Source organism: Calidris pugnax, unplaced genomic scaffold (assembly GCF_001431845.1).
Source record: "Calidris pugnax isolate Ruff unplaced genomic scaffold, ASM143184v1 scaffold219, whole genome shotgun sequence".
NCBI classification, from domain to species: Eukaryota; Metazoa; Chordata; class Aves; order Charadriiformes; family Scolopacidae; genus Calidris; species Calidris pugnax.
Window position 1 is genome coordinate 3,250,090 of NW_015094507.1, and position 18,872 is coordinate 3,268,961.

Here is an 18,872-nt window from a genome sequence, read left to right on the forward strand (position 1 = left end):
CATTCATTGAGAAAGCTCAGTCCTATGTGCAGGAACTGGAAATAAATTGCCAGCTGTAATTATGCAAAGTGGGAGGCTTCAGCATACATAACTATACAGCTGTAACGCCAGCGGCAAACAGAAGCTATCTTTTATACTTTAAGTGAAGACAGTCTACATATGCCACGGTCTAATGTGAAAGCTATGAATAATTGTAATTTTTTATACCTATTAATTACAGCTCAGTGCTGGGCTTCACAGCCACATAAACGTATTTGACAAACTGTTTTGCATTTCCCCCTATTAATTCACATTAGGAACTAATTTACAGTGCTTACAGGTGTATCAATGTGGCTAGCAGAGCAGTCTCATGACTACTTTAGCTGTTAAAATCAAGTCAGAGATGAAGATGAAGAGCTGCCCACCCTCCAAAAGGCAGGATGTTCTGCGGCACGGATAAGCAATACCCTGAGTGGTTTCCAGAGGCTGAGACATGCTGGAAACGTCTCAGGACGATGTGGGATGGGGGCAAACACAAAGTCCAGAGCCTGCGTGTAAGCAAGGCAGTGTCTGCAAGGGTCCATGCATGGAAAAGTTGTTTTCTGGGAACTCTGCATGCTGTGGTGCCTCTCTGCAGTGCCTGCACAGTAACACACACAGCATGGGGAATCAGCGTGAGGAACTACGAGATCTCTGTGCAGTTGCAGGTCTATGGTCTTGTTGGAATCACAGATACGTGGTGGGTGGCTAACAGGAATGGAGTGCCACAGTGGAGGGATACAGGCTCTTTAGAAAGGACAGGCTGAGAAGGCAAGGAGGTGGAGTTGCCCTTTATGTGCTGGGATGCACGGACATCTGCGCTGGGGGTGGATGATAAGCCAATGGGAACTTATGGGTAAGGATTAAAAAGGAGACCAATATGGGTGACACTGTAGTGCATGTCTGTCTGCTAAAGGACACCTGATCAGGAACAACAAGTGGATGAGGCCGCCTACTTGAGCTACAGAGAGGCCTACAGAGAGAGCTACAAAGGGCCTCATGTTCACAGGCCCTGGTCTTCATGGAGGACTTCAACCACACCAATAGATGTTGGGGAAACAATACAGAAGGGCACAAGCAATCCAGGAGATACCTGGAGGGCATTGAAAACTTCCTGGCTCAAGTGACAGAGAAGCCAACAAGGAAAGGCACTCTGCTGGACCTCATACTCTCAAACAAGGAAGGGCTTGTTAGGGATGTGAAGGTTGAAGGCAGCCTTGGCTCTTCATGGATTTGTTTGGAAGAGTCCTATGGAATAAGGTCCTGGAGGGACAAGGTGGCCAAGAAAGCTGTTCATATTCAAGGCTCACCTCCTCTAAGCTCAGGAGTGGTCCATTCCAACAAGCAGGAAGTCAGGCAAAAGTGTAAGGAGGCTTGCATGGATGAATAAGATGCTCCTGGCAAAACTCAAACATAAAAAGATGATGGAAGCAGTGACAGGTTACCTGAGGAGAATACAGAGACAGAGATGCAGCTAAGGAAGCTGCAGCCCAACAGAATCTGGCAAGGGATGTCAAAGGCTACAGGAATGGCTTCTGTAAGTATCTAAGTGGCAAAAGGAAGATTAGGAAAAACGTGGGCTCACTGCCAAATGGGGCTGGGGACCTGGTGACACAGGACACTGAAAAAGCTGAGGTGCTGGAGGACCCAGGGAATTACAGGCTAGTGAGCTTCACCTAGATCCCTGGGAAGCTGATGCAAGAACTCATCCTAGAAAGCCATTTTGAGGCACACAACGTACAAGAAGGTGATCACCGGGGGAAGTCACACTTGACCAATCTTCATCCTACGATGAAATGGAGAGCTGTGGATATTATCAGTCTTGACTTCAGTAGTTGCTGAAGACTATCCATCTTGACTGTCAGCTTTTGACACTATGTCCTATTAAGATCCTCACAGAGAAGCTGATGAAGTATGGGCTGGATGAGCTGAAAATGAGGTGGATAGAAATGTGGCTGAACAACCAGGCCCAGAGGGTGGTAATCAGCAGCATGAACTCTAGAGACCAGCAACCAGTATTGTACTCCAGGGGTCAATACTGAGCCCAATCGTGTTCAACATCTTCATTAATGATCTGGCTGGTGGGGCACAGTGTTCCCTCAGCAAGTTTGCTGATGATATAAAACTGGGAGGAGTGGCTGACACACCAGAAGGTCATGCTGCTGTCCAAAGGGACCTTGACAGGCTGGAGAAATGGTCTGGCATCAACCTCATGAAGTTAAACAAGGGCAAGTGCAAAGTCCTGCACCCAGGGAGGAACTACATGCATCAATACATCCTTGGAGCTGAACAACTGGAAAGCAGCTTGGCAAAAAAGGGCGTGGAGGATCCTGGTGGCCACCAAGTTGAGTATGTGCCAGCAATGTGCCCTTGCAGCAAAAAAGGCCAACAGCATCCTGGGCTGTGTTAGGAGGACTGTTGCCAGTGGGTTGAGGGAGATGATCCTCCCCCTTCACTCAGCACAAGTGAGACGTACCTGGATCAACATGTGCCCAGTTCTGGGCTCCCTAGTACAAGAGAGACATGGACATACTGGAGAGCCCAGCAAAGGGCCATGGAGATGATTACGGGACTTAAGCATTTCTTATATCAGGAAAGGCTGAGAGAGCCGAGCCTGTTTGGTCTGGAGAAGAGAAGGCCCGGGGACACCTTATCAATATATATGAATATCTGAAGGGAGGGTGCAAAGAGGATGGGGCCAGGCTCCTTTCAGTGGTGCCCAGTGACAGGACAAGAAGCAAGGATCCAAACTTAAACACAGAAGGTACCACCTGAACATCAGGAAACACTTTTTCACAGTGAGGGTATCAATGCAAGGGAGCAGGTCACCTTTAGAGGCTGTGGAGTCTCTGTCCCTGAAGATGTTCAAAAGCTCTCTGGACATGGTCCTGGGCAGCTTCTCTGTGTGACCCTGAGCAGGCGGTTGGATGAGACAACCCCCAGAGGTCCCTTCCAACCTCAACCACTCTGGGATAGCAATTTTTACTGTGTACGCTGAATGGAAAGGCCTCACTGGGTAGGGCTACAGGAGCATGTCAGCTACAAAAGGATCCCTCTTGGGAAAGGGAGGAGGTAGTGGAGAGGCAATTTGTTTCTCAAACCTAATAAAAAAATGGAAATAAATCAGGACAACAGTCTGGTGAGGTAATACTAATCATAAGGTGACCCCGATGGTTTTTGCTTCTCAGATTCATGAGTGTAACATGGCAGCTGAGGTGGGAAGGCATGTCTTATTCTATGTTCCACTACAAGAAAATGAACCTTCCTTTACCATTTAACACTAACAGCATTATTTGTTTATATACACATGGTCAAATGTCTAGTTCAGTTCTGCTACTGCTGCTACGTGCATGTTTTTGCTGCATTATATTGAAGACTAAACCGAAGTTTCTTTTAAGCAGTTAATTTAAAAATTATAGCCCAAATTACCTAAGTTACCACCTCCAGAGCTCCTTAAATGCAGAAAAACTGCAGAACTGTAAATGACAGGACAGTCTGACTCCATGTATGTTAACCTGCAAGGATTTTTCTAGGCCCACGCTATTACTTTACTGTCACATTAATTAAAAAACCCCCTTATCCCAGAACCAAAATGTCACCGAACAGAAATTGTGTTAAAGGTTCATAGCAATTTTAGATGCTTTCAAAATACATTAGTAACTCTGAACACTAATAATTATATTCTCATATTACTAATGTGACAGTGCAGAAGAAGAATACCAGATACTCAACATCAAATAGTATGTCCAAAGTGTCAACGCTTCAGCTTACTCAACGGTTGCAGAAATTGATGAATTAAGTGGTTGAACATGACAGTGTTCTGACTGAAAAATTATCCCAAGTTTCTGACTTATTATAAGCTAGTCATTAAATGCTCTTGCATTTTACATCTTATCATGACGAAACTGAAGCGACTTCCAAAGAATCAGCCATGTATTTAAATTAGTTTTCTATTTGTATATTAAAATTAGAGGACCAATTAAGGGCGCTCTGTAGCAAACTGCATGTTTTCTACAGACCAGCAGCTACCTTTATCTGTCCTGAAAGCAAAGCTAGGCTAGAAAGTCACATCAAACCTTTCTACATAAAGGTCTAACTCAAAAGATTCATGGAAAGAGATGACCTTGTGTCATCACTGCAAGTCTGCAAAACAGAAAGACCTTAGAAGGCGAAATGAATCACACTGGAATAAGCTAACCATTAGCTCCCCAAACTACCTCACGCGGTAAAACTTTTTTATGTTGCATCCTGAAGAATGTGACAGCAGTTTACAAGGTTGGCTCTGGATGTTTCCCTGTCGCTGCAAATGACTGGCAAAGCACATACTGCAACAGCTCCAAAAGTGAGGAAAGGGGTAGCAGAGAGTCAGCAATGTGTTTCCAAAAGGTCAGTGTTCCCATGGAAGCTCTTGGAGACAGCACTCACACAGCCGAGGGACAGCGTGAGGTGGGCTGTGGATCTCTCAAAATAAAAACGTGGAGGTAACAGCCATGGCCCTCCATCAATTTCCAGTCATATGTCCTGCTGGTGCAGCCCTGCTGATGCTGGGCACGCTGAGGTGCCACACTTCACAACTACTGACAGTGATTTAGTACTGTCTTTTTCAAGTCTTTTTAATGGCAAGTACTTCCAGTGGACTAATGGCTGTAAGGGCATGTCGAAGGAGAGTGACAAGAACACACAGGGACGCAAACGTGACCAACAAATGATAAGGGAGGCAGCGATGGGAACCAAACCTGGTCAGCCACGCTAATTGATGAGAGCATGTGAAACTGTGAGAATGTTTATTCCAGCAACGTTATCCGACTGGGGACCTTGGCAATCGGGAAATGGAGGGAAATGTCTTAAAAACAGCAATTAAAAATCACTGAAAAAATAACGGAACGAGCCCCAAAGCATGCATGGAGCATATGGTGGGAAGAAAAACCTGCAGGGTTCTTCTGCCTTTGCCTCCAACATCTATGCCATTAGATTAGACTTTTCCACACCTAGGTAATTTATAGCAGAAGGAACTACACTCAGGAAGTGTGAAAGAAAAGCAGGTAGAGAGCTCCCACCAGCGTAAGAGGGTCAAACCCTAATTTACAGTAACAAAGCCATGTCATCAACGGTAGGTATTTCTACTGAAAAATAATTTATCATCGTCAACATTTAAACATGCTAGACTAGCACCAAATGATCCATCTCGGAAGTAAACAGACATTGCACAAATACAACATCAAATAAATACCAGTGGGTAATTAATAAAACTTCAACATTTCCAGGCAGCTTTAATTACCTTTGTTTTGCTTCTTCATCCGGATGGTTGTGCTTTTAAATTTCACTGTAATGTCATGGTAAACTGGAGGGGAGAAATAAAAAGGCATTACAGCTAAATTCCTCCTTCTAGACAAACTTTAGGTCAACACATTTAAGGACTACCTTTCTTTTTCAAACTGTGAATAGTCAGTTTTACTCTCCTCTGAGTTCTTTAAAGAGAAGGGTTAACTTAGGTAAATTTCTGGACTACATTAGGAATGTTTACACATCTGTGAATACTACTTTACTACTGTATACAAAACCAAGCTTAACTTGAGAAATATGAAGTGTGCCTCTAATGATCCTCACTTAGCTTTGAAGTAACCTTTAACCTTCTTCCCCATACTCAGATTTTTGAAATAACTCAGCTTTTAACCTAAGGTTTCCCCATAGGCTTCAGCATTCTTGGGATTTTCCATACATAATATTTACCATCCCAGTCTTCTTGCTTTTCTCTGCTTCAAAAGGACCCCCAAACACTCATCCTCTGGTGGGGGGCTGTTTTATACATCTGATTCAATGCCTCAGTCTCTGCATAGTGGACTCTAGCACTGCAGGCAAGGTGGCTCAGAGAGGACCTCTATGTTATGTAGAATGGAAAGCACGGGGGAAACATCACCAGTTTTTAATCAAATCCCCAGTCTGTTAGTGTGAAATAATAATGCTCAAGGAATAGACTCATGAGGATAACTGCAGTTTTGTATTTGTAAGCTGAAGTTTTATTATACTGAATATCTACACACTGCCTTGGTTAAATATTCGTAGACTCTGTAAGGTACTATCTTTCAAAATTTTTCTGAAAGATAACCCAATATTTGGTATACTGGTACCATGTCTGACATCAGAGAAGACTTGTATGGTGTCAAATTGAATTAACATGAAACATCAGACTGACTTCTCCAGCCAATGTTCTCCCCAGCTGCTGGACTCCATCATCTTACATGGACTGAGTAAACAGGGATCATCTCTGACACTCAAAGGGGAAAAGCACGGAGGAGCTCACTGTAGAGAAGAGAGGCCCAGCCAGGGTCTGACTTCCTTAACTCAAATGATGCCAGCAGAGATCTAAGCTTGCTACTGCTCCCATTTTTAAAGAGCCTAAAATACTATTAAGTATCCAAGTTATAAACATGGCAAAGGAGACTAGAAGGGAGATAAATCTCTCAATATTTTAACAACATCTCATATTATGTAATCCTAACTTCTCTTCATGGACCCTTCTTACAACTGTTGATACAATCCTGAATGAAAGGAAAGAGTAAAGCACATGTTCATTCAATAGTGACTTATTTTACTCCAGGACTGACATAATGTGTACTCTGGAATTACCACTGTTGAGCTGGAACAGGCTGGGGGTAAGGTTTCATACAGCATGCTGAAGAAACAAAAGAATGCACCAAGAATAATAAAACAATGCAACCGATCAGAAAGGTGTTAGTTAATGTCTTTTTATGCTTTGTAACTAGTTGCAACCAGTTCTTGTTGGTATATTCAGTACTAATTGAAAGTTAAAGAAGTCTAAAAAAATTATACTTACTGGTGTGGTTCTGATACAGCTCTATAAAATGCAAGCAGCGGATTGCTTTATTCTTTGCCTAAGGAATAAAAGCAGGAAACATTTTTTCTTGAAATTTTCAGTTAGGTAAACAGAAGAGAGCAACAAAGGATACTTAGGAAAACAGGTTTACCACATCTGAACGATTTACTTTATGGAAAGAAAATGTTTGCTTTAAAGAACTGGTTTCTCCTAACAGATTAAATATTTTAAAAGATTTCTCCATATAGTAACAACTTTACAAAACTTTGTGTATTTTAGAATTGCTACTTGGATAGCTTAGTAGAGCATTATAACGAAAATGAGATTAATGTAGATGGACTAGTAACATTTTGAAGTTTAAATAGGAGCCTTAATAAGGTCATTATGCATGTGTAAGGAAAAAATTCCTACAGACTGACTGTATAAGCAGATTGTATGCTATATAGATATTGGAAACAAGGGAGCAAGAGGGGATAGGTATAGGCCACAGAAAATGAGACTAGAAAGAAAATAAAGGGTGCAATAACAGAATGTCGTTGCATGGCAACTTTATTGTGCGTGTCCAAAGAAGAGCAAGGATGTTGGTGAAGGGTCTAGAAAACAAGTCCTGTGATGGAGCTGGAGGTGTTCAGCCTGGAGAAAAGGAGGCTGAGGGGAGACCTTCTCGCTCTCCATGGTTCTCCTGAAAGGAGGGCGTACCCAGGGAGGGTCAGTCTCTTCCCCCAAGTAACAGACGATGGGACAAGAGGAAATGGCCTCAAGTTGCACCAGGAGAAGTTTAGGGTGGATATTGGGAGAAATTTCTTCACAGAAGGGGTTATCAAACATTAGAACAGGCTGCCCAGGGCAGTGGTGGAGTCACCATCCCTGAAGGTATTTAAAAGCCAGGCAGACGTGATGCTGAGTGCCATGGCTTAGTGGTGGACTTGGCAGTGCTGGGTTACCACAGTTGGACTAGATGACCTTAAAGGTCCTTTCCAACCTAAATGACTCTATGATTATTTGTATCAAGATTGGCAAATCGTATACATGGACTCGCTTCTTTGCACAGGCTACAAAAGATACTATTTTTTTAAAAAAAGTGTAGGTATGAATTATTTGAGCTTGTCATCAAGCAACAAATAATTCAATCAACATACTTTCCGTAAAGCGTTCATCCTGTCACCTGCTTTCCCCATTGCAAAACCTGCAAGACAGAAAAGAGCCATTTTATTACTGAGAAATACATGAGGCAGGACGTTCAGGAAGCAAATGGGAAAAACCAGACAACTTCACAACCACCTTCAGTATCGGTTATTTCCACTCCATTGCACAGACCATACTCAGAAAATGGTTGAGAGAAAACCACAGACACCATGGAAAGTGGCAGCTCTTTCTGCTGTATCAGCTGGGGCTATGGGTTACCTGTATCCACAAACCTAATGTAAAAATCAACGGGATTGGACCCATTGGCCAACACTGACACACAAATTTCATGCAGACAGTCGAGGGCAGTGTCTGCCATCACAACCTCTCGAGAGCTTTTCTGAGCACGCAACACGCACCCAGAGATCTGGCACTTTCTAACTTGTGCACAAGAAAAATGCAAGGAAACTGTGCTATTCTTTCAAACGCACACAGAGAACACAATGGCAGTGTATTAATGCTGTGAATTCATGCAATAGATTAGAAAATACCGAAAATGAAGTCACCTGGGCAACCTCAATTCAATCATTCAGCACACTCTGATTAAACTGATAATACATTTCATGAAAAAGCTTTTCAAAGAGGAGGTAGGAAGAATTTTTTCACAGTAAAGTGTCCTTCTGCTGGAGAACTACACCTTCCTTTATATATTAAAATTTTCCTCCCCTCCAAACTGCAATTAAAATTCAGCTTGAGGCACACATCTGAACTTGAATCTTTCACTTAAATGAAGTTCTGCAAAACTGTAGTCAACTGGAAACACAGTCATCTTATTAAAGCTCCCACATACAACCCACCATCAGAGATATCTATTCAGCTCACAATAAAAGCAGACTATTTACATCAAAAAGGGAGAGGCTCTGCATATATACTGAAAGCAAGATTTTCTTTACTAGAGTCATACAGCAATGCAAATGCAATTTCCTGTATTCTGCCACCAACACAATACACACCATATTCCTACCGCCTGATAGAGGTAGTAATCCTCTATTATTTGGCTTATATTATTTGGTTTATTTACTTCACAGCTATTTACTTTCTGTTTTTTTTTAGCAAATTCTTCTTTTAATTCTGCACAGCTGTCTTATGTCTAAGACCATTTGAGGTCTCAGGGGAATTTTAATGTACATCAGTTTATATCCACAAAAGAATGCATGAAAACTATCTCCTTATGGAGAAAAACTTAGCACATTCAGGGGTGCTTCTTAAATAAAACTTACCCTGCAACAAAAGAAAAAGTCTTTAACTCCTGGTATTTGAAAACTGAGGTAAAGACAAACACTATTTCAGAGTGGCTGCATAGTTCCTTTAGGGATGCCTTTACTTTCAAGTGGTATTAGCATTGTCTTTTATAATTCTGTCTCAGAATCTGACCCATCCCAAAAGCTGGCTACCACAAGCAAAGCATGTACCATCAAATGAAGGATGCCCAATAATTTTTGTAACTGACAAAGTAGAACAGAAAATCCTTAAAAGAAAATATACTTTTCTGGGAATATCTGCTAGCCTTCATAGATTTTTTAAAAAAGACAGTGACGGTTTGAGGTTTTGTTTTTTCTTTTTTAAAAAGACAGCAACAACCACATCATGGAATGTCTCCTTTTGCTTTATCAATACATAATATTGTTAAGTATCATATATCCAGTAATACCCAATATGTAAAGAGCTGGACATACCGTATCACTGAAGTACTAATACTAATACTTTTGGTTGGTTGGTTGTTGTCTTTTTTTAAATGGGACCTGATAACTTAGAAAATTTGCAAACGTAACACGGAAACTACTTGAGGCTTCTCTACGTTGTGTTGCCCATCAACAGCAATAACTCATTCAACTAAGAATTTTTCTTGGAACTTTTTACTTGCACACAACCCCCTAAAAAGCTGCAGTAGAGTGAATTCTTTCTTCCTAATTTTGTAAATTAGGAAGAAATTCTGATCAACGAATTCTGATCAACTGAAGGCTCTTCTGGCCAAGATTGCTAAATGCTTCACCTGAAAAAAGAACTGTCATTACTTAACTGCAACATTTTCCAAACTTCTGAGGAGAGGATCATGGCGGAGCATGCCAGGTATCCGTCATCTACGTCTTTGCTGTGAGTGATCTTACCAACATCAGAAGCACTACCATGGTATCGGCTGGGATCCAGGGCTAATTAATCCCAGTTAGATGCTGCACTGAGATGTTTTGATTGCTTCTAAAGATAGCTTGGTCATCACTACCCTGGATGTATAACCCTGCTTAGAGTTCGTTATAAGGAAATCATAATTAAACTGAATGCCTCTGACCAGTATTCTCTCCAGTCTTTGACAAGAAAGAAAAGGAAAAAGGCCTCTTTTCACAGCTTGTCATAATCTTACATTTCCTTTGATTTGGCCTATTTACTCCATGCCATAGACAGCATTTCTCTGGTTAAACTTCAATTTGCTTGCTGAAGAGACCATTATAAAGAGTCATAATGGAGAAAGCTGACAAACGGGTCAAACCACTGATCACTGAAGTTACTGTAAGACCAGACTCACAGGACCCCGAGTATTCTATTTTTCCTTAAAAGTGTAAATACAGTATTTGCAGGAAGCCCATAAAATGGAATTATTTTATGATTAAAATGATATTTCTAATGATTTTAAAAATTATTCTGTTATGATAAAATAAGAAAGCTTCCTAAAGAGGCTGAATCAGAAGGAAAATTAGGGTCTTCTGATTTGACAGATTCATTACAAATTTCTGAATCAAGATCCTAGCTGAGACTACCAGTAAACAAGGCCTTTTTAACTAAAAGCAGTGATACTTACAAGGGACCCTGCTGAGACTTAGGGAGGATTTAAAAATAATAATCAACCAGATTTATACTACTTCTACTAAACCACAGAATCGTAGAATTGTGTCAGTTGGAAGGGACCTTTCAGATCATCGAGTCCAACCATCAACCTTATAAAAAACATCCAGAAATACTACTTCTACCTAGAAATACTGACATGAGCTAGAAAGTAACCCAGGAAAGCACACAACCAGTCGCACTGCACAGGCACCTCTGGGAAGAGCACATAGCTCCATTTTCTTACACCATCAACACAAGGGGATGAATAATTCCCAAGTGGTTCCAGGCACCTTCTGCAGGTGCCTGATTATTTTCTTTAACTCGGAGAGTAAATAATTACACTCTGCAGCCAGGCGCCTAAGGGCAGGTGAAATAGATGCAGATACGCATAGCTGAATACTTTCAGGCTTTGATTTTTTTTTTTTAAACACATACAGCATATACAGCAAAAAGAAACTGTACAGGAAAGTGTAGATGATCCCTTCTGGTAGGATCTACAGGTAGTTAGGTCTATCACTCTGAAGTTAAATAAAAAACATTTCTACCACTGGATAATATATGCTCTAAACCTAATCACATATTACCACTTCCAGAAAATGCTTTTTTTATACAAAACAAAGTGTCCAATTCAATATAGGCATAGTTTGATTATAAACCTTACTTTTATAGATGAAACTTAAAATTCTTAGAGGTATTTCAGTATTGCCCAGTGTAAAAAAAGGGTAAGTATTCTTTTTTTTTTCTTTTTTAAAGTATAAGAAATCCCTTTAAATCACCATGCCTCACGAAGATTTATTACAAACAATCATTAATTTGGCATCTTTTATATAGAGTAAATGCACATACCTGCAGCCCCTTTCCCATTCCCAATCGCCACTAAGGCACGTATTGATTTTTTTCTGCCTTCCTTGGCGTTCATACAAAACACATTTTTCACCTGAAGAAAAAAAAACAAACACGAAGCATCTTGTTAAGCACAGTTGAACTGTATTTTTTTTTCTTAAAAGAGAGTCAGTTTACCAAAAAGGAGTTTGGGGCCTGTGATGAAACCTTACAACACATACTGTCTGTGTCAATGGTTATCATCTGCAGTGGGACACCAGCTTCAAGGCATTAAATGTGTAAAGGCTGCAAAAACCTATTCTCAGACACAGGAGTTACTTCAGTACAGTTTTGTTAAAACATTCCCTCTGTTATGTTTAGTCACACAACAGAAAATGCTCTAATGCCACCAGCTTCACGTGTGATTTCAATCATGATGAAAAAACATGGGAAAAAATGGAAAGTGACATTAATATCTCACTGCCCCCCTCACATTTTAACATATTTTAGAAGCACTCTCAGGATCTCCTCAGGGCATGTTGTTGCTTTACATAGGTTAAAACTTGGGATTGAAATCTACTTGCAGACTCCATTACTGAGACAACAGCTGCTAAAAGCAAGACTTCATTTGGGAGAGGGGAAGAAGAACGTGGTATTTCATTCCTGGAACTAGAAATGTTTACAGAAACTCTGCATGAAATTCAAGCAGAGAGGCAAGAAAGTTATTTATTTTGGAGTGGGTGGGACAACAGAACAACAACTGGGGAGATGGGTGGCATTATGGTTAGCACTCTGGTAATCTAAATTTGCTTCTGCCTCTGCTACAGAACCCCCTACATGACTGCTTTATAGTCTCCCACCTTAAATGGTCTTAATATATCATCTGAGATCATTTTTCCATCCAGCTCCTGTTCTGATTTCCTTGGTTTGGTTTATTTATTAAAATACATGCTTATTTAAATATATAGATATATATTTTAATATATATTTTATATACTGCATATAACATATAAACTAGATAAAAATAGAAAATTTAGTATAAACACAAATATATATATACATACAAAATAATATACTGGATATTGCTTGACTGTGTTAATATCTGTGCCTCAGAGTTACCAGTCAGAAGATACAATTTACTTCGTGGTTCATTTCTCCCCTTCCTCAAACACATTGATATCAACATTCATGAAGCCTCGATATTATTTCCATAGATTACAGTTAAACATGGATTGTAAAGACATGAATTGAGCAGTGTTTCCCCTTTGCCCTATACATGATTCTTCAGTAAGCTAGGCTGGTTGTAGCACTATAAATCTAAAATATACTATTCTATAAGAGACTATAAAATAGACTATATCTAAAATACACTACTCTAAAATTCTTGGTCATGGCTTAAACATTCTTACTGAAATTCACAAAAAAACCCAAACAACCAACCCCAAAAATTCCACTGACATCACTAGATTAGGAATGAGCGCTTCTGAAAAATTCCACCTTGCTTTCATTAAAATAAAGATGCTGTTAAATTCAAAGTGCACATATATTCTAGAGAACACTTTGAAGAAATATCAGCTTTGCTAATTGCTTATTCCAAGCTATTTTTCTTTCTGCAATCTTACTGCTTACAAGAACAAGTTAAAAAACCAAGCTCCCCCCCCCCGAGATGAAAGTGTGGAAATAGGCTATTTGCAGAAAATGCAAAGTAATGATGAAAGGAAGAAGAGGGAGTTGAAGTAGAGCGATCTCTCTAGGAGCAGCAAGAGCATACTGTTTTTGATTTGTACGTGCTTGTGCCAGCCTAAATAAGTACTTGAACCAAAAAAAAAAAAGTTTACATGCATATTGTCAAAAATAAAGGATGTCACGTTTGTAGAATCTGCTCCAAAATTACTAGTCTCCCTTTCCAGAAGGTGGCAATAAAGACTCATGCCGTGAGCTTCTCCAGAAGCCTTCCCAGAACTGCACTCGACAGCTGTTTCTGAGCAGCTCAGAAGGGGAATGTGTTCAGTCACCCATCACAGCGCTGCTGCATCTCTCCTCCAACACCGTGAAGGCTGCTCAAGCTCAATAATGTGCCCAGGCAACAACCACTGCTGAAACCACGGTGTCCTTAGATCCTCCTGCCACAGCCCCGTGCCTCCCCACACCAAAGCCGTGCTCTTCTGGAGCACGCTCAGCACCGCTGCCACTCCACCTCCCATACACAGCCCATCATTAAACTGCACTGAAATTAATTACAGAATCACAGAATGACATGGGGTTGGAAGGGACCTCTGGAGATCATCCATTCCAACCCCCTGCCAAAGCAGGTCGCCCTAGAGCAGGGTGCACAGGAACGGGTCCAGGGGGGTTTTGAACTTCTCCAGAGAAGGAGACTCCACCACCTCTCTGGGCAGCCTCTTCCAGGGCTCTGCCACCATCAAAGTGAAGAAGTTCCTCCTCATGTTTGGATGAAACTTCTTATATTCAAGCTTGTGCCTTTTTCCTCTTGTCCTGTCCCTGGGCACCACTGAAAAAAAGACCGGCCTCATCCTCTTGACACCCTCCCTTTAAGTATTTATAAGCATTGATCAGTTGCCCCCTCAGCCTTCTCTTCTCCACACTAAAAAGACCCAAGTCCCTCAGCCTCTCCTTGTACAAGAGATGCTCCAGGCCCCTCATCATCTCTGTAGCCCTCTGCTGTACCTTCTCCAGCAGTTCCCTGTGCTTCTTGAACTGGGGAGCTCAGAACTGGACCCAGTGCTCCAGATGAGGCCTCCCCAGGGCAGAGCAGAGGGGCAGGATGACCTCCCTCCACCTGCTGGTCACACTCTTCCTGATGCCCCCCAGGAGACCATTGGCCTTCCTGGCCACAAGGGCACGTTGCTGGCTCATGGATTGTTGCCGACCAGGACTCCCAGTTCTTTCTCCTCAGAGCTGCTCTCCAGCAGGTCACCCCCAACCTGTACTGGTGCAGGGATTATTCCTCCCCAGGGCCAGGACCCTGCACTTGCCCTTGTTGAAGTTCCTCAGGGAAATATTTAGATATCTCTCACTTAGAAAGCTCTCTCACTTTTGTTCCAGTTGTTGGATTGAGGACAATTAATACACAATGAAAAATGTGCCACTTTCAAAGCAGCATGACCACTGAAAAGTGACTGAAACAAAGGCATAATTACCTCTATTTACTAGATTGCCACTCAAGCCACATTTGAAACCAATTTTTAAAATCTAAAAACAGATGGATGCTCAACCCTAGACACAGTGTACCTCAAATTGACTGTCTCCCTGCATCCACTATACGGTGCTGATAATGCAAATTCAGCCTTCTTTCGAGAGCCGAGGGTAGGACAGCATCTCTCAAAGACAAAACGAAACCACCTCAATCATTTATTAAGAGGAGAAAGGGGAAGCAGCAGGTTCAAAGGCAGAGTTTAAAGTGTGGAAATAGGGTCCAGTGAGAGACAGGTTATTGTGATTTCAAGAACTTACCAGCTTTAGACAAAGGCAAAAACCCAACACTTCCCTGCAGGTTTTGTTCTTGTAAAAGCGGAACAAGTGACAGACCAAGCTGGCTGCCCTTGGAAAGTCCTCCTTTCTAGAAATCATATTCCAGTCATGATTTTTAGGAACTCACCACCTCCAGGCCACACTCTTGATGCTGCTATTTTTTTTTGCTGCTCTTGTGCAGAGGAGAGTGGCTGCACAGGCTGATCCCCTCATGGCATGAGGTCCCCCGCTCCTCATACTTCTCTAAGGTGATCCAAGGTAAAACGGGAGCTGAAGGAAGAGCAATTCTCTGCAAGTGAGTCCAGAGAGGCTCAGGAACCTAACTAAAAGGCTTGGGAAGCCAGCTGGCCAAAAGAATTCAGTAGTAAACTTAGAAAAAATCAAGCCTGTGTTAGCTAGATCATAGAATCATAGAATCATTCAGGTTGGAAGAGACCCTTGGGATCATCGAGTCCAACCATCTACCCTACTCTACAAAGTTCTCCCCTACACCATATCCCTCAGTACCGCATCTAAACGTCCCTGAAACACATCCAGGGATGGTGACTCCACCACCTCCCTGGGCAGCCTATTCCAATGCCCGACCACTCTTTCTGTGAAAAATTCCTTCCTAATGATCATGTCCATATCAGCCTTCTCTTCAGCACCAAAGGCAGAGCAGACTTGCATCCCAGTAACAGAACGTCTCCCAGTGGCCACTTAAACCTACCGTACCTAAAAATCAGAAATTGTACAAGGTGGCTGGCGGGCAGAACTAGTGTTGCTGACAAGGGTGTCATATGGTCTCCCTAAAAGTACGCAAATGGTGGGCAGTGACAAGGGCAGTGCTTCAGAAGAAGGCAAATTAGTCCATCGTCTGCTATGATTACTAAGATGTGACCTTCCCAAGAATGAGCCAGTGATTTTACCAGTCCATACAGATGTTTAATGTAAGTGTTAGGGATAGCTGAATTCAGTAGCCCACCAGAGGGAAAGCTGCAATAGCTCCATCCTCCCAGGTCCATCAAGTAGCAAGGTGTTAAGGCATGTCAGGTGTGGACGCCACCTCCTACACCTCTGGGACAGGACTTTGTCCCACCTGGCTGATGGAGCTCAGCCTGGCCAGCCCAGGCTGAGGGACATGGTGGCAGGTTCCAAAAGTAGCATAGCTGAGTGTGTATCCCTGGGACACACATCCAGGAGATCAGCATGTCCAGTTATAGTCTGTGACAGACAACGTCCTGCCTTCAACAGCATCTACACACAGGATGTAGCTGAAGCTCACTATTGCAGGCCTTAACACACCATTCTCTAGATACACAAGCTGCATGTCTGCAGATCCCCCAAGTACCACCATGGCCTCTCTGTCCATCTGGTACCACTGCCCAGGCCCTCTGAACTGCTTCATGGATCTTCTACTTGCCACCTGGTCCAGCTTGGTCCTCACCAGCAAATACACACACTCCCACACCCATCTCTAAGGCACTCCACATTCACAGGTCCTTCTCAATACAAGGAACTGGTCTGGACCTCAGGCTTCCTACTTGCTGGCTAGTCCAGCTTGAAGTTTGCTAGTAAAGTACACCACCCACCCCCCTCAAAAACACCCATCAGGTTTGGGGAAGACCCTCACCTGCCGGGGTCCTGCCCCTGAGAGGTATGGCCCCTCCAAATAGTGACTCCAGGACCCTCCCTTGTCCCAGCGGCTGACACCAGAGGCCACGGGGCACCCACACCTATGGTCTGACTCCACTTGCTGGCCCAGTGTCCACCCAACACCAGTCCTCCCAAGAAGCTCTTGCACTTAAGGTTTGTTTCTTTTCTCCCCTCCCCGCCCATTATGTCTGTCTGTCAGGTCTGTGTCTCTGTATATTTTGCTTACAGCTTCCCCCTCTCCCTTACCGTCCCACTAGACCTCTATCAGACAATCTTAGTGAAATAAACACTTTCACATTCCACACACTCTCAGCAATTAGTGTGGTCGACCCGGTTTGGTTCTCATTACCACCCGCCCAACAGTCTGCTGGTCACGGTTGTGTCTCTGTATGTTCTCTTCTATGGCTTCTCCCTTATTATCCCCTTTTTACATTGAAAAGGTCCTTAACCATGCACCCATAAAAGAGGAGATGCTCTCTCCACCCAGGTACCCTCAAAGAATGCAATCCCAGTGGGCACAGACATAAACACACCTAAACAACACCTATACGCATATATACACAGCAAGCCCTGCAGATCAACACAAACAGCATTGATATAAATACAAACTAATAGCCTCATTCTACTCCTCCCTCCGGCTGACGAGGATGAAGGTCCATTAGTGGGAAATATATCTACTCCGGTTGCTGGCACTTAGACCCGCACACGTGCACACAGTAAACAAAATCTGTGCCCCAAGAAAATAGTTAGAAATTGAGTTTAATAGGAAGTCAGGACAGACTGTACTGATCCGACGTGGGCCATGACAAGACAAGCGTACTGACCAGCCCTGCCTACATGTGAGCCACCCCTTCTATTCCCTTATCCCCCTATTTTCCCACACTTGTTCTTCCCCAGGTCACCTAGATCCCTCCCTTCTTGTCCCTTTGGTTCCTGCCTTAGACACTCCACAAATCTTGGGTAATGCTGCAATGCTCTTCCCCTGCACTCTGTGATGTGTCCCCTACCCCTTGGCAATAACCCCTCTCAGACTTGGGGTGCTGTGGAGAGCCTCATCTTGACAGACATCACCTCTGGACCCTAGGGCTGAGGCTATCCCAGTACAGCCCCAGGAGGAACCAAACAGGGTGTCTTTTTCTCCAAGTCCATAATTTGAGTTCCCTTGCCTGCCTCTGTGCAGAGAAGCCACCCATGAGGTTATGGCCCTCCTGGGATGAGCACTGGCAGGGTGTTACTGCAGTGCCTCTACCTCCTCTTGCCTCTGTGCTCCTTTGTGTGCGGACTGACAGGCCTTTTATCACATACCCCAACAGTCACACCGTCTCCACCTTGGCCTTCAGCAGAATAAAGAAAGTACTTCTCTTTTGAAGAATTTGATTCAGCAGCTATAACCTCTGAGAAGCAGGAAGATTAGCCATCCTGTCCACAGCGCATCCTGTGCATCCCCAGGGACACAGTAATAGAGAAACTGAAATACAGAAAATAATCTGGACTCCTCTACCCCTCACTTGGCAAAACAGATGAAAGTTTTTGCCCAGATACTTGAAGTGTTTTTTCTATAGGCTGACTCATCACAGCTCTGGGATAAACCCCAAGTGTAGTTCTCATCCAAATTAGTAATGAGCCCAGTCTGCAGAGAAATGATCCACTAAACCATGTTTAGTGCTGATAGTTTTCCCCTGTTGCATGTGTGAAACACTTTTGTAACTCACTAGGAAAACTAATATTGTTCAAATGCCCTACTGACACAGCGTGTGACTAAATGTGGCTTCATCCTACAGCTCACATCTGAGTACAGACCCTTTGGATTAACCCCACAATAACACATGGTCAAAGCCATGCTGCATCTGAAATGGCTTTGTTTCCTTTTCAAAGGGTGATCCGTAATCATGCAGAAATATAATTCACCTAAAGCTTCTGAGTGTTGCAAATGCCAATTATTTCATCCATACAGGCTGACAGGTAAAAGAGATAAAAAGATTTTATTACTTAATCAACAGAACGAATTGAAGGTAGCATCCCTAAACTCTACTTAAAAGGCAAGCCAAAACCCTTGAGAACTCCA

General features: G+C 42.7%; 1 protein-coding gene across 1 annotated transcript in view; it reads right to left on the reverse strand.

Annotated features, from left to right (window-relative positions):
- Window positions 1–18,872, reverse strand: part of MRPS5 (mitochondrial ribosomal protein S5) — a 65,088-nt gene that overhangs the window by 6,454 nt on the left and 39,762 nt on the right. Inside the window, exons 6-9 of the mRNA XM_014964376.1 lie at window positions 11,705–11,795; window positions 7,993–8,039; window positions 6,854–6,911; window positions 5,297–5,359 (exon numbers count right to left, since the gene is read on the reverse strand). Of these exons, the coding sequence (XP_014819862.1) occupies window positions 5,297–5,359; window positions 6,854–6,911; window positions 7,993–8,039; window positions 11,705–11,795 (259 nt within the window). The remainder of the gene's footprint in view (window positions 1–5,296; window positions 5,360–6,853; window positions 6,912–7,992; window positions 8,040–11,704; window positions 11,796–18,872) is intronic.